Raw genomic sequence first — 14375 nt, forward strand, 5'->3', positions numbered from 1 at the left:
AAATGAATTTCCGACTATACACCCATGGTACAATGATCAGTGAATCATTCACCCACTTACATATGCATGTAGTATGTACATATGTACATATATGTATGTATGTGTATGTGTATAGTATTTATTATCAAGTTTCACCCACAAACAGATTTACTTGAATATAAAACGGTACACTTTTCGGCATGGTTTGATATTAGATTTCTATGCAGCTTTCGCTGTTGATTTATTTACTCTGTGCCACCAGCTGTTTATTCTCAGTGTCAAGAATGCACAATTTCATTGAAAAATCTGATTCAGGTAGACGGACAAGTAGTAGTAGCACTTGTATGTAAGCTTAGCCGGCGTTCGACGAGACAAAAGCTTAGCCTGCTCTCTATATTTATTTGTTTAAGGCCAGACTCTTTTTGGAATCTTCTATTTGGCTAGCAAAACAATTGAGTTTCAGAGTACATCCCGAAAATTGCAAACCTTTGCTAATGCGTTTCAAGCAGTCAACAGATATTCCAATATTTATTTAAGCAGAACAAAGCGTTGATACATGTGCAAAAAGATATTAAGTACCCCAGTTCTCTATCTGCCACTGTTGCGTAAATATAATTTGACGACATCGCTCCTTGAAACATCAACAAAATTCTTCACTCGATCGGACTCCGCCACCGACGGCTTTGCTTTGTTGAATTTTGACTCTGCCTCAAATCGAAATTGTCGGGGCAAAAAGAGGAAAAGAAGAACATATAAAAATTATCCGAAATGAAAAACTAGTCTCATAGATACTCATAGATTTTTTGAGCTATAGCTCTACCTTTTATGTTTGCATTGTCTACTTTTAGAAGCTCTTCCGATTATCTGAATGGAAACAGCAAGCATGAGAACATATCACACACTTTACAGAGGAAGAGCCTCCAGAAGATCCTACATATATATGTATACAGTATATACATACATACATCTTTTTATCAGCGTTGCAAAGTTCCCTAATAAATTAGAATACGTTCTGTGGGGTGACGGTGCCATAAGCGTTGGCCAAAAGTGCTGAATGCACAACATTCCCCTTGCTGTTTGTTTTCGATTAGCTTTCACTGTTTTGCTTTTTCATTTCATTGCTACTTATACCCTCATTTGTTTACTTGCACGGGTATATCTGGTACTTCACAGAACACAACTCTTTTCAGAAAATATCTAACCATTCGGGAATTTTCTTAACGATCTGGCAAGAAATACTCTATTTTTACTCTTAGAGGGATAGTGCTGTATTTCTGCATTTCTTAGGCGCAAAAGATCTATTATGTAATTACAATTAAATCGATTAATTAATATGAGTTTTTGTTGCTTTGAGATTGTATATTGTTACGGGTTGCCACACAACTTATAGGATGAATTCATTGGTTATAAAATTCAATTTATTAAATATAAATAAATGATGACGATGATTCACATAATCATTAAATATATTCTAGGGAACATTCGTATTTCAAATAATATTTCCGATTTTAAACTCAATTATATGGTTTTGACCTTTGCATATCATCTAACAACCTATTCTTTCCAATGGTAAGAATGATTTCCCATGGGTACCTCTTGGCCAGAGTTTTTTTTGCCTTATGGTGAAACAGATTCTGAAATGTGTACAAAAGTTGTCTACAACTATAACTTTTTAAGCCTCTCTGAGATCTGCTGCTGTTGTTCCTCAGGCAGCAGAACTTGGCCACGCGAATGCTTCTCCATGGTTGAGGGGCATGTGCAGCCGCCACTAAGAATGGTTCAAAGGGCGACGGATTGTTGGCCTCCATTAGCACAGGAATTCCTTACAGTTGGTATACTCTTTGCCAGTGGTTGTACCTGAAGAGCAATTGACTAATGATTTTGTTTGAGTGTTTGATGTTAATATCAATATCTCACCAATATTCTCTTGCTGCAGGTGCATCTGTGGCGTCGGAGATGTAGAACCAGAATGGGAAAAGTTTTGCAGTGGAGTGCCGTGTCGGGCGCAGCAACAAGTGATGTGGACGTGCTGCTTCTTGCAGCCATCACTTAACCGGTGCCTTGACAGCCCTGTACTCGTGTTTACGGATTATTCTGAAGGGTGTCGCGGTTCTTGTGGAAGTCGTAGCTGCAAGGGGCGAGCAGGAGACAGTCGATTAGAGTTAAGTTTTTAATAGCAGGCTGCGATCAACTCACAGACGATTCAATATCTCGGATATTCGCAGCGCCATGGGAAATATTGGCCCCTATGGGAAGCAGGTCGAAGCCATGGATTAATAAAAGTTTGCCGGACATTGTCGCCTCTTGATTTCACCGCGTAAAAAAAACACTCTTGCAGGGCTATTGCTAGTAATTTTAAATTTTACAACGAATTATTAAAATCGAGAAATATGGACGGCAGTGTGGATATCGATACAAAATACCGCAACACCCTCAAAAATATACCGACATATACCTTCGTATTTTAAAAATATACCGTTTATGTCACCCACCTTGCAATGTCAGGAAATATCTTAATATTTTTAATAATTATTATTTTTTCAGTATTTTTAAAGGCGCTTTATTTGTCACCTCTTGTCGAATGCACCAGTGTAGAAAACGTGTAGAAGTGCTGTTTAGAGTCATGTAGCAGTCTACATCGAGTACTAATCAGCTTTCCTGGAATCGCCTGGCTTCAACTACTCAATTGTTCTAAAAATGTAGCAAAAGAATGTATAAAAAAATATCAAAAACGAAAGTTTTTCACACTGTCCACTAGCAATGCATGGAAACATCACGGCGAAACTGGTTAAGAGGTGTACACATTCTGCTCGCCAGGTGTCTCTGTCGTTATTTACATGAATATGTAGCAAATGTAGCAAAACCCGAGCATTGCAACCAGCGAATACCAAGAAAAGTATGGACTACCTGAAGGTAGGCGAAGCATAATAATTTGCTTGAGTTCCTTTTATCCCATCGTTAGGTGGAGAAATTCGTAAAATACTGAGCAATCATGGTAAAGGTAGCAGCACTGCCAGATCGTCAAATAAAGATGAATAATCGATAGCCTAGTGCGATACTTGCCAGAAAGTAGGTGGGGCAACGCTGTGGGAATGCACACCGCCAACCGTTCATATTTTTAAACTCAAATTCAAAAGAAAAGCCCCCACAGCGTGTTTTCTGCACTGTACAATATCCATTTATTATAATTTTCGTTTCATAGTTAGGTTTAGTCTGTGAGTCATGCATGCATCGAAACTACATAGCTTAAATGATAAATTATTGCTCACAAGTGCCTAGACTGGGCTGACAGGAATCTTAAATCTTACCAAAAAAATAATACAAATCGCATATAGTATACATATATGGTATATAGATTACATACATAGATTACACATACATGTAGATACTTTCGTGTGTGTGTGTGTGTTTGTGTGTGCTGCTCGGATTGTGTTGCATAACAATTAAATAAATTAAATATCGCTAACTTGATCTTAGACTGCTACAAAATCTGTTTCTGTTCGTCTCAAAAGAACAAAAAAAACAAAAAAAAAATAATTTGAAGTTCTTTCAATTTGATTATCGATCCACTGCTGCTGCTGCTGCTGCTCCTTTTACTTTCATTTCTTAAACGTAGTCGCTAGATTCTACATACACTTGGGGGAAAGGGCAAGACATTGGGGGGGAGGAGGTGAGGTCTGGGGATTACGCACAGGCGCGCGCTCTCCTTTGCAGACGCTTCATGCGCCGGTACCAGTCCTCCTTCCACTCAATGACTATCGAGTGCGGCCCAATGCCCAGATAGCCAGGTGGCGCCTCCGAGTCCCGTCCCAAAATTAAATAGGATCTGAAAAATAGAGGGAAAGTTGAGACCGGACTCCAACTCAGACCTTCTGCTTCAGTCTCACCTGTTTACTCTGATCTTGGGGCAGCGACACTCGAGGTTCCTAATCGGTATGATCCAGGTCATAGGACCTCGTTTTAGCATTGTATTCGGCATTCCATATACGCCGATCCCCCCGCTGCTGCTCGCGTGTCCTGACTTGGTGCGCTTGAACACGGCCTGGATTTGCAGATCGTACCGCACCGTCTCGCTGTCGTTGGGATAGTCCTCCTCCGCCGCCGCCGCCGCCGCCGCCCCCTGAAACTCGTACTCCGTTCGACCAGCGTCCGCCCCTGCTCCCGCCACCGCCACCGCCCACGGGTCCTGATCCATTTCGTAGTCCACGTCCGCGGGATCTATTGCGCGTCGCTGGGCCTGCTCCCTGCTGGCCGCCTCGCTGCTCGTATCGCGACCAATTACCTTGGCCATTATTGCTGCGAATATTCACAAATGTATAAGTATCGATATACGATTATCCTGTACGCGGTTATCGAGCAGTTATCGCTCCACGCTTACCGTAGTCTCTTTTGCAGAACTTGTTGAGATTTAACCTTTTGGTGCTTACTCTGCATTTGCCGCACTCTGCAAAAAGTGGGAGAACATTCGAATTAGAAATGGCATCGCTGGCTCGAATATTTAATGGGTCGATCGATACATGAAATGAAGCTGAGCGGAATGGAAGTGGCCATGGGACTGGGAATGGGACTGGTACGAGGAGTGCTCCCAATGGAGTACATTGAAGCACATCCCACCATTGCATTGTGTTCCCCTTGAATGTGCTCTGCATGTGCTCCGTCTTGCCCTTGCCCTAGCCCTTCCCCCAACCGCTGGGGCATTCCACTCTTGTGTGTTTACAATTTAATTGCGAAATTTATGTCTTTATGGCCAATGCCAATTAGCAGAGAACAGCAGAACACATCAGCCCCAGAGACTGCCTCTCGATCAATTTTACATTAAGTCTGCCTGTCCCCTGTCCCCTGCCACACCACACACCACACACCACACACCAACCTCTGTTGTTGTTTTGCTTTCGTGTCTCGGGGCTGCCTTTTGTGGCGACTAAAATTAGCCAGAATGATTTTTGTTTTGTTTTCGGTGTTCTGCTGTGCTTCTGCTCCCCCCTTTGGTTGCGATTTGCAATTTGCATTGGTGCCACCGTTCGATCGATCGATCGATCGCAATGTCAGAGCAAACGTGACACAATTGGTGGCAGGCAACTCGAACAACTTCGTGGCATAAAAATGTGTATTAAATGAGGCAGCAAACTGCATTGAAATTGGAACTTTGCTTCTCCCTTGGCTATTTATGGCGGCGTTTTCCCCGTGCTGACTTTGAGGGGGAATTTCCCCCGTCTGTGCACTTAGTGGCCAAGCGATATTTATCGCCGTCATTTAAAGATCATTAGCCACGCCCCACGAATGCGAAACGAAACCAAAATACATACAAAATACTATTGGAAAAGCCCCAGACAGGAGGACGCTCGAAACGGCGAAATGTCTGGGTAATGTCTATGGGTAACAGGCGGCGGCTGCTAATAGATTCTATGATGACTAAATACCAACGAGAAATGCATCAGATAAACGCAAAGGCTTCATAGAGCGCTGCCTTAAAGACATCTTTTGCCTGTCAATCGGATTTGGTCTCACATTTTGATTTACTCTCCCCCACGCACACGCACAAGCTGAATGAAAATCAGTCATAAATTTGCACAACATCCAATTAACATGACATTAAAAGTGACCTACGACCTCCCACGGTTTGGGGGCCAGCGGCAAAGGCAGCTCCGACAACCTACAACCTACATCCTTTTGACTAACTTTAAATTGACTCAAACTTGAACAGAATTTGAAATTAATTTAATAAGATTATCAAATTATAAATTCATAATTAACATTCATGTTCTCCTGCCGAAGCGAGGAGTGGGGCCCCTTTGGTTTTGCTTGCCACAACCTCCTGAAACACTCGTTCTCTCGCTCTCGCTCTCTCTCTCTAGCTCATTGTGTGTGCCACAGGACGAACTTTTTCGCCGTGCCTGCCTCGTCTATGCATGTCTATGCGTGTCCTGCGCCCAACTCAGACTCTGACTCTGACTCTGGCTCTGGCTCTGTGTCCATTTGCCCAACTGAGTTCTTGGTTACAATTCAGGGAACAACCAAAGGCAAACTTTCCTCCACAGACAACTTTTCCAACTTGCGCTTTTCTTTGCCGACGTTTGACAAATAAATTTAACAGGGGTTCGCTCTCTGCCTCTTTAAGCATGTACCCCCTGGAACCCCTTTTCGTGTGTCCTGTGTCGACTGTTGCTTGATTTGCATTTTCGGCATGATGGATAGTTGGTGCCACTTGATATGCGGCAATTGCAGCCTGGGGAAGAAAAGCCCTGGCCCTGGCCCTGGCACTGGAACTGGCACTGGAACTGGCACTGGAATCGATCCCAGTTGGGCAACCAGAAAGTTTCCTTTGCTGCAAGTTCCAGTGCCTTTTGCTGTTGGCTGGCTCCAGCTCTAACAACTTTTAGTTGACATTTAATTAAGGCCATTAGACGGTATAGTTTTTGTGTGTTCCCAGTGGGCTAATATAATAGTATTAAGACCTCAAAGCAGGCACTTTACTTGTACCGAAATGGGGGAAATCTGGTTCCTAGGAGTGAATACCATTTCTGATTACAATTATTCCAAATCTCCATTGAACAACCATCACAAGTTGGCGAGCCTTTTGATGTTAAGTCAACTCTTGAATGATATCCATCCACAACGTCATTCAAAATCTATTCAGAAGCCAATCGCTTAAGCTCTGACTCCCTTCTGCTTCCCTTTGGGGGTCCTTTGACCACAGTGTGACTCCATAATGACTATCTTCAATCCTGCATTTCCCGCGGCTGCTTAACCCGCTCAGTCAATTTGTCATTGTGACCAATCCATCACTCCCTCAATTCTGTAATGCCACTCCCACCCTCCTGCCCAGTGATGCCTCCACCCAGTTCCTTTATCCAGGGAGTCCAGTCCATTCCGAACTTCCCACCGATATGCCCCCCCGGCCCACGCCTAAGCAAATAGTTGGAAGCAATTAGCGTCGCCACTTGGCAACACTGGTCACTGGTCACAGTGAGGCTAAAAAGTATGCTGTCGCTGCCGCTGCCGCTGCCACTGCTCCTGCTGCAGTTTATTCAGGGAAAATTAAATAAAGAACTTTTTTAATACATTTGCTTTGCCAAGTTTTCGCTGGCTCCTTTGTCATTCCATCTATACCGTTCGCCGCTGCTCTTTCTTTCTTTGTAGATACCCTTTCAAGAGGGTATTATACTTCTTCTATAGAAGCTGTTTGCAACTCAGAGAGGGGGCTACTTTTTGTGTTCAAAAAACAACTTCCAGATCTCCAAAGTTCGCATCAAAACGGTTGTGGGACAATTTATCGCATTTAATTGTAGAAATTAAACGTGGGTTTGAAACATTCCAATGTACTCCTTGAAATAATTATATTTAAGAACAACTTGTTATACATTTATGTATTTCTGGCACAAATCAATGCCAAAAGCCATAAGTAGCTTTGAATATATTTTGATTAAATCAAATATGCAATAAGTTTTGGCGATCTGCAAGGGAATCAAACGCTTCGTTCCGGCCTGTTTTGTGTGCTTTCTTCACCCTCTCTCTGCTTTTGTTGCTGCTGTTGCTGTTTTTTTGGCGCTTTAGTGCAAAGTTTGTTTAGCTTTTACTTGAGCACGCGCCACCTTGCAGAGGGGCGAGAGGTGCGGGCGGTGGGAAAGCTCTAGAGAGCGAAAGGAAGGAGAACGAAAGCTTAGAGTATGATTTATGCTGCGTGGCGCATTTTGTTTGCTTGTTGCATCTGCATCCGCATCCGCAACCACCATCCACCATCCCCTCTCCCCCTCTCCCCCTTTCGGTTTTTTTTTGTACTGGTAACTGTAACTAAAAGTTGCGTGCAAACATTTGCGCTGCCTGTTAAGTGCCGTTGTCTCTCCATTCACCACACACTCTCTATCTCTCTCTCTCTCTCTCTCTCTCTCGCTCTCTTGGAAGGTTTGGCTACTGCTTCTCCTTGTTGTTATACTCTTTGTTTTGCGCCGGAAGACCGACAACCGACAACCGACTGCACTTTAGCGGATTTGTGTTTTCTCACCCATTTGAGAGGATTACAAAAGCGAGAGGAGAAGCGCCAGAGCAAACTTTTGTCAGCGGGCGGACAGTGGCTACTCCTTGCGTGGTATGCAAAACATGGAAAGCCTTCAAGGAAAGGAAAACAGAGGGCAGCTTCAATTTCATGGGGATTCTTTTGGTGTGGCTGCCCAGTCCGCTCGAGAGCAGTGCGGATCGTGAGAGCAAGCGCTGTCAGAGAGGAGAGCGCCCACAGTGCGCTGCAACCGGGAGCAGTCACTGGCTGTTGGCAGCGCTGATGCCCAGTTAGAGCTGCTGCCTTGGACAACAGACTGTACATAAAGCAGAGTATTTGGAAACAGAGCATTCACTGTACAGTCAGAAGACGGAGCAAGGAAGCAGGGTATCCAAGAGGATTTGCATAGGATCGCTTGGGTGCTGGGTGTTGGTTTGTGGGGGAGGTGTTAGCACACAACAACAGATAGATATGGATATGAGAGGAGAGCACTTACTTACCCCTGCCGCCCTCGGTGCGGTAGTATGGGGACTGGGCGGCCGCCGATGCGGAGGCGCCACCACGGTTATTAGCTACCTCTGGAGTGGGCTCATCCGGCTCAGGTGCGGTGTTCTGTGTGTCCAGCATGTTGATCATGCGCGGAGGTTGCTCTGTGTAATAGAGGGGAAAATAACAGTGTTAGAACCAAACGGGGAGAGTGAATATTTGTAGGACAGATTAAAGATATTTATTTACTCACTTATGCATGGAGCAATGTGGGAGCGACTCTGTTGGTAGCCACGCGCGCAGCGGTTGCAGGTCAGGCCGGTGACTCCGTCCTTGCAGGGACATTGACCGCTGGTGCTGTTGCAGATCTTGCCAGATGAACCGATCGGATGGCACTCGCAGGCTGCAGGAGAAACAGAAAAACAATCAATGGCAGTGGCAGTGGCAAATAAAGATGCAGATGCAGATGCAAATACAAAGGGAAAACAAGATACAGATGTTGTTGGCAGATTTTTGGGGTCGTGTTGAGAGCTTAATGGACACGGTCAGCACTTCAAAGCCAGCCAAAGGCGATTGCTATCTGAACCATCCGATTGCCAAATGGTAGCCGCCGCAGCGGGGCCCACTTGAGTTTTGCTTAAAGTTCTTTCAAGTTCTCTCTCTGATTTCTCCCACAGCTCCCCCAGCAGCACACTCGTTTATGAGCCGTGGAAATGTGCATTAACAGATACGATTACACGGATCCGTGTGCCTCATGCCTTTTGTCCAGTGCACGCACACGCTGCCAGTAAATGGCCAGTATCCGTCCGTCGTGGCGGATATTCCATCTTTCCGCCACCCGGTTAATTGCGAATAAAAGTGTGAAAGTGCTCGCGCAGCACGACATCTTTCCCAACTGCCTAGAGACTGGGAGCGACATAAGAGAACGTCACAGAGCGCTCCCATGGAACCTCCATCTGCTGAAGGTATCTGCAGTGTGCTCTGAATTCATCAGAGATATGTTCACAAAATATAGAAAACCCATTTGATCAACCACAAATCCTGCCAAATGTGTGTTCTCTCAGTGAAAGTTAATTCTCTTTTTCTTCACAAAATAGAGAGAGAAAATAATTCATTATATTTGTCGTGCACCCAGCGGCCACTTTGGGGCACAAAGGCAAAGACAGCGAAACAGAGTAAACTTCATCTTTTATTTCACATTTTGCAGCTCTGTGTCTCGTTTCCATTTTGGGGGTCTTATGTGTGTCATGTGTGTGTCGCTGGGCGAGCACTATTCTTTCTGTACTATTATGAAGGGCTTTGCAGTTGTTTCTCTGTCACTCGTGCCATTTAAGAGGAGCAGCACACAGCACACAGCACTCCCACAAAGCCACTCCAAGGAGAGACACAGACAGAGCGAGTGCTCAAAGGGCGCGCTGGTTTTCCCTTTGGTTTGTTTAGTTAATAAGCCGCTTTTGGCCACATTTAATGGGTCTTTGCGTTTGGCTCGTTTGCCCAGAAGCTGTTGCATATTTAAAGATTTAACTTGTGTGCGGACACAGCATGTGGCATGTTGCATGGCACAATGTTCAGGAGTAGTTAGAGGCCTGCATTGAATCATACATACTCGTATGTATGTACATACTGTATGTGGCAGCACCCACACATTCACTCACTGCTCTATGGAGTATGTAACACCTTATCTCACTCACTCTCTCACCGAACTATATAATAGTCTCTCCTTCTCTTCTTCCTCTGCCTCTCGCCATCTCACTCTCTGGTTTCGTGAGTGCGTGCCACATTTGGTAATTTAATCCGATTTACAATAAATTAAATGCGATTTATATGCACACAGTGACACATCCGGATGATAACTACAACAACAGCAACAGCAACAGCAACTTCAACTACAACAGGCAACAGACAATAATTACTTGCAACAACAGCAACAATATGGTGTGTCCATTGTTGCCCAGAGGGCGTCTCGCGTCCCTTCTGGACAGAGTCCACGGTGTGGACACCGTGTGACAAACTACATGGAACTTTGGAACAAAAAATAAACCAGTAATACATGCTTTAAGGGTAAAGCGAATGAAAAGGAATAGAGAATTCCAATCTTAAAGGACTTGGCTTAAAAGTGCTCAAAACCTGAGAATTTCTTAGGATTTATTGTTAAAATTGTTTGAGAAAAACTAAGCCTGACAGCAAAGATGCAATGATATTCTGTGGCCTGTCAACTAATTCTGGCAGTACTTAAAACTAAAGAATCAATTTGCAGACTGAGACTATTGAGTTTAAAAATTAACAAACATTTTGGTAACTTTTTTGTGATTGCTTTATTTTGGAATTCAGCCAGAGAAAACCTAAAGAATATTGAGAACAATTCAGCAATATTTATTATTTATATTTGTTTCTGGCATAATTCTAGTTTTTATAATTCTAGAAATTATAATCGGAAGTATAAATATCTCAAAAAAACATTGTAATAATTTTAAGATTATTTTTCAATAATTTCTATAAACTTTCTTGGAAAGATAAATTTTGCAGTTTTTTTGTAAGTTTTTCCGATATTTTACAAGTCCTTTAACCACTGTTCAATATGGTGGGCTGTCGGGCAGCACAATATGACAATGCGAGTTGTGTGCTATCTGCGAACAGCGGACACATCGATGCGTGGGAGGGGGGATGGCAATGGAGGTCTCTCGTTCTCGGATATGGTTAAAATGCAAAAGCCAGAAAAAAACAGGGCTAAAGGGTAGAGAGCGGGGAAGCGTTGTGAACGAGTTCATTACGCATACCCCATATCGTGGCATTGGCATCCATTTCTACACCCAACCACCCACAACCCTTCCATATATCCCTTCCGTATACCCAGGCGCATTCCATATGCTCCACTCTGCGTTTTTCTTCTCATTTTCCATTTCCCATTCGTATGTGTGTTTGGTCCATTGACCGAGGAAAAGATTATGAATTTTCATTATAACGAGCAAACAGAGAGAACCCATTCGAGTAGCTTCATTTTCGGATATTTGGAGCCGCCCCCCCACGCCGTCTGCATTTCTATTTAATTATCCGAAAGGAGGGTATGAATCCCCGATGATTCAGCTTTTGCCAGCGTATTCATTTCAGAGTTGGAAGGGAAGCCCTTTCACCAGAGAGCTCTTCATTTCATTCACTCTCTGCCTCTGATTTTTTACTCCAAACGGCAGCTGAGGTTCGAGGAGAGATTTGAGTACGAGTACGCGACCCAAATGGCGGTATGCCTTGAATCATTTTACACTCAAGAGCAACAGAAACAGAGACAGAGACAAAGGGACGAGACTCTCGTGTAACCTGTCATTTGTTGCCGCTTATCCAGATCGATTCAGGTCAGGGTTCCCCGAAATAAATGAGACTCTGCATGGGAATGCGACACAAATGAATCATTTAGGGCCATCGGAAAGAGTTCCCCCCCGCTGCGAATGATCATTCAAGGGATTGTATTTGCCATGATATAATTCCAACAGTCTAAGGATTCATTTGACGCACTTATTCAGCGTTCCTTTCAGACCATATTCAATCTAAAGCTTAATGAGTCATGAAATGTGCACATTTTTCTTCCACCCACAAGTACATTCATTTCCTTGATTGAATCTTGATTCATGATTCATAAACTCAAGTACAATACTCGCTTTTGGTTCATCCTGTTTGCCTTCACAATTGAAAGCGCTAACATAAATTATAAATTCAATTATGATTGATTCATTTTTCCTGCTGCTGCACTATTCACTCTCCCTCCACACCACTCATTAGATCATCGATTGGCAACGAATTTCTCCACGGAAAATTACGCCATTTGAATGGCTCATTAAACGCCTGAGGGCTGCACACAATCTATTCAGATATATATTTCCGATTCTTGCCACTTGTTTATATTAACAGGTGAGTTTTTTACGGCCGCTGCCAGACGCACGGCTTTACTATTTTTATATCAATCATTCGCACGATGACCGGCATACATTTACTTGCCCGAAAATTTCCCCCATGGCCTCGAATTTTCCTTTTCAGTTCGATGCTTTTCCTTTTCTTCATTTGGCATTTTCCATTTCCAGTAAGCCTTAAAAGCACCAACGCCACCGTGTGCAACTTTATTTATTTTCCTTGGCTCTGGCTTCAGCACAAAAATTAATTAAGCAAAAGCTGAACGTACTCACCCAAAAGCTTTATAAGCTAAACAGTAAAAAGAGAAAAAAAGGGAGGACTATTTTTTTGATACTCTTTGGGGGACTGTGATGCAGATCTTGGGATAGCTAAACATAAATGAAAAGTACCTTCAGGATAATTTAATTCCACAAAGAAATACTAGTATCTACGGATAAATGTATCTCTGCTTTATGAGGTCAAAGCTCCACCTTTTACCCGGTACACACATCTGTGAAGAATCAGAATACCCTCGTGAGAAAAAGGGTATAACGAGGCACTACGCAAAGTGTAAACATCATAAAGCAAATCGAGCGCAATATGTTATTGTTTATTTCAAGTTTGCGCAAGTGAATCCACCCACACACAGCCCCCTGCCCCTGCCCCTGCCCCGCACTCCGGCCAGTGGCAAGTGCCTTACAAAAATTCACCGCAAAAGTCGTCTTCCTCGACCATCAATTGCCATAAAATATGTTACCCAAAAACCGTTCTAGTCCAGAGGAAAAGCGGCGAAAACGGTTGGCCATCCGCACAGATGCCACTGCTGCTGCTGCTGCTGCTGCTTCGACTGCTGCTGTTTGTTATTATTAGAGAGGCCAAAATCCCCCCCGAGAATAATGCAATTTTCCAAAGAAAAACTAAACAGAACTGAAGAATTATGAAGAAGATATTCCAGACCAGTCGAATGATTTGCAGTGAGAGATTACACCTGACCACGTGCCAGATAGAGCTGGGGGGATCTGAGTGGCTTGTTCAAACATTAAACAGAACCCAATTGGAGATCTTGCAATGGGCACAGACAGAGGTGATTCATGCCACCCAGAAGGAAGAGAACACCGTTCAGGGTAAAGCTTTTAATGGCAGTCGAATCAAACATTCTTTTTCTTGGATAAACTTTTATGATACCCAAAGCACATCCTTTCCTTGTATTCATCCTTTAAGTTTATGGCTAATTTCGGCACTCGATTCATTCAGTCGCTTAAGCCATGATTCAGTTGAACGATCCACCAATTGTTCATGAATTTAAATGAGCAATTCGATTGTGGCCCCAAACCCAAATCCAAACCCAAACTCAAACCCCCCCCTGTTCGAACCGGTTCAAAAGGCGATTCACCTTTTGCTCATTTCACACTTGAGTCCGGGCGATGGTGTTGGCAATGGCGAAGGCGGAACTTTCCTTGGTCTTATTAATAAATCAAAGGCTTCGCACGACGACGCGACACTCCAAGGAAAAGTTGTGCCCCTCAAGTTGCCTCTTCCCCTCCATTGAGGCAGGAAAAAAGTTTATCGCGGTTGCAACTGGCGCAAAGTTCGCTCAACTTTTGGCCGATGCCAAATGAGCAAAGATGAGAAGGTGGGCAGGGGCATGGGATTTTGCTCTGTGTGAAGGCGGCAGGCATCTCCATCTTGCTACAATTTTCGTGTTGCATGTACAAAGTTTTCCGTTTGCCAGGCATTGCCAGGTGAAAGACTGAAGACAGAGAGAGAGAGAGAGGTGTCTGTGGCACGGCAGACGGATGGGGCAAAAAAGTTTTCGCGCTTTTCAAATTGTGCGTTAAAGATTGAGGTGCTTGAAGCGCACTGTCACAGAAACAGACACACACAAAGAGCAAAAACGAGCGGGAGAAAAAAGTGTGGAAAAGAGTGGTGAAGTGGGATGTCGTAAGAGATCTGAATAGGCCTATTGAAAATCAAACGATGCGCAGTAAAGTAGGCAATGCCTGAAACTCCAAATTGTTACCAAACTCTCCTTCTTCCG

The 14375-nt window shown here is 43.7% G+C and overlaps 1 protein-coding gene and 1 long non-coding RNA gene across 3 annotated transcripts in view; both read right to left on the minus strand.

The window, feature by feature from the left end:
- Positions 1-1730: 1730 nt before the first annotated feature.
- On the minus strand, positions 1731-2311 carry LOC117903169. The gene is made up of 3 exons (XR_004649487.1): positions 2176-2311; positions 1897-2107; positions 1731-1836 (listed from the first exon to the last, which is right to left on the minus strand). It is a non-coding gene; the product is annotated as an uncharacterized LOC117903169 (long non-coding RNA).
- Positions 2312-3663: 1352 nt separating this feature from the next.
- The window catches only part of LOC117899163 (netrin-A), a 44499-nt gene continuing 33787 nt past the window's right edge, over positions 3664-14375 (minus strand). The window contains exons 3-7 of one of the 2 annotated variants that reach the window (XM_034809025.1): positions 8712-8861; positions 8473-8622; positions 4358-4423; positions 3867-4275; positions 3664-3805 (exon numbers count right to left, since the gene is read on the minus strand). In XM_034809025.1, the coding sequence (XP_034664916.1) occupies positions 3664-3805; positions 3867-4275; positions 4358-4423; positions 8473-8622; positions 8712-8861 (917 nt within the window). Of the gene's footprint in view, positions 3806-3866; positions 4276-4357; positions 4424-8468; positions 8623-8711; positions 8862-14375 lie in introns of both variants that reach the window. The other variant, XM_034809033.1, reaches the window with a different exon arrangement.

This window comes from Drosophila subobscura, chromosome A, assembly GCF_008121235.1.
Source record: "Drosophila subobscura isolate 14011-0131.10 chromosome A, UCBerk_Dsub_1.0, whole genome shotgun sequence".
Classification (NCBI taxonomy): domain Eukaryota; kingdom Metazoa; phylum Arthropoda; class Insecta; order Diptera; family Drosophilidae; genus Drosophila; species Drosophila subobscura.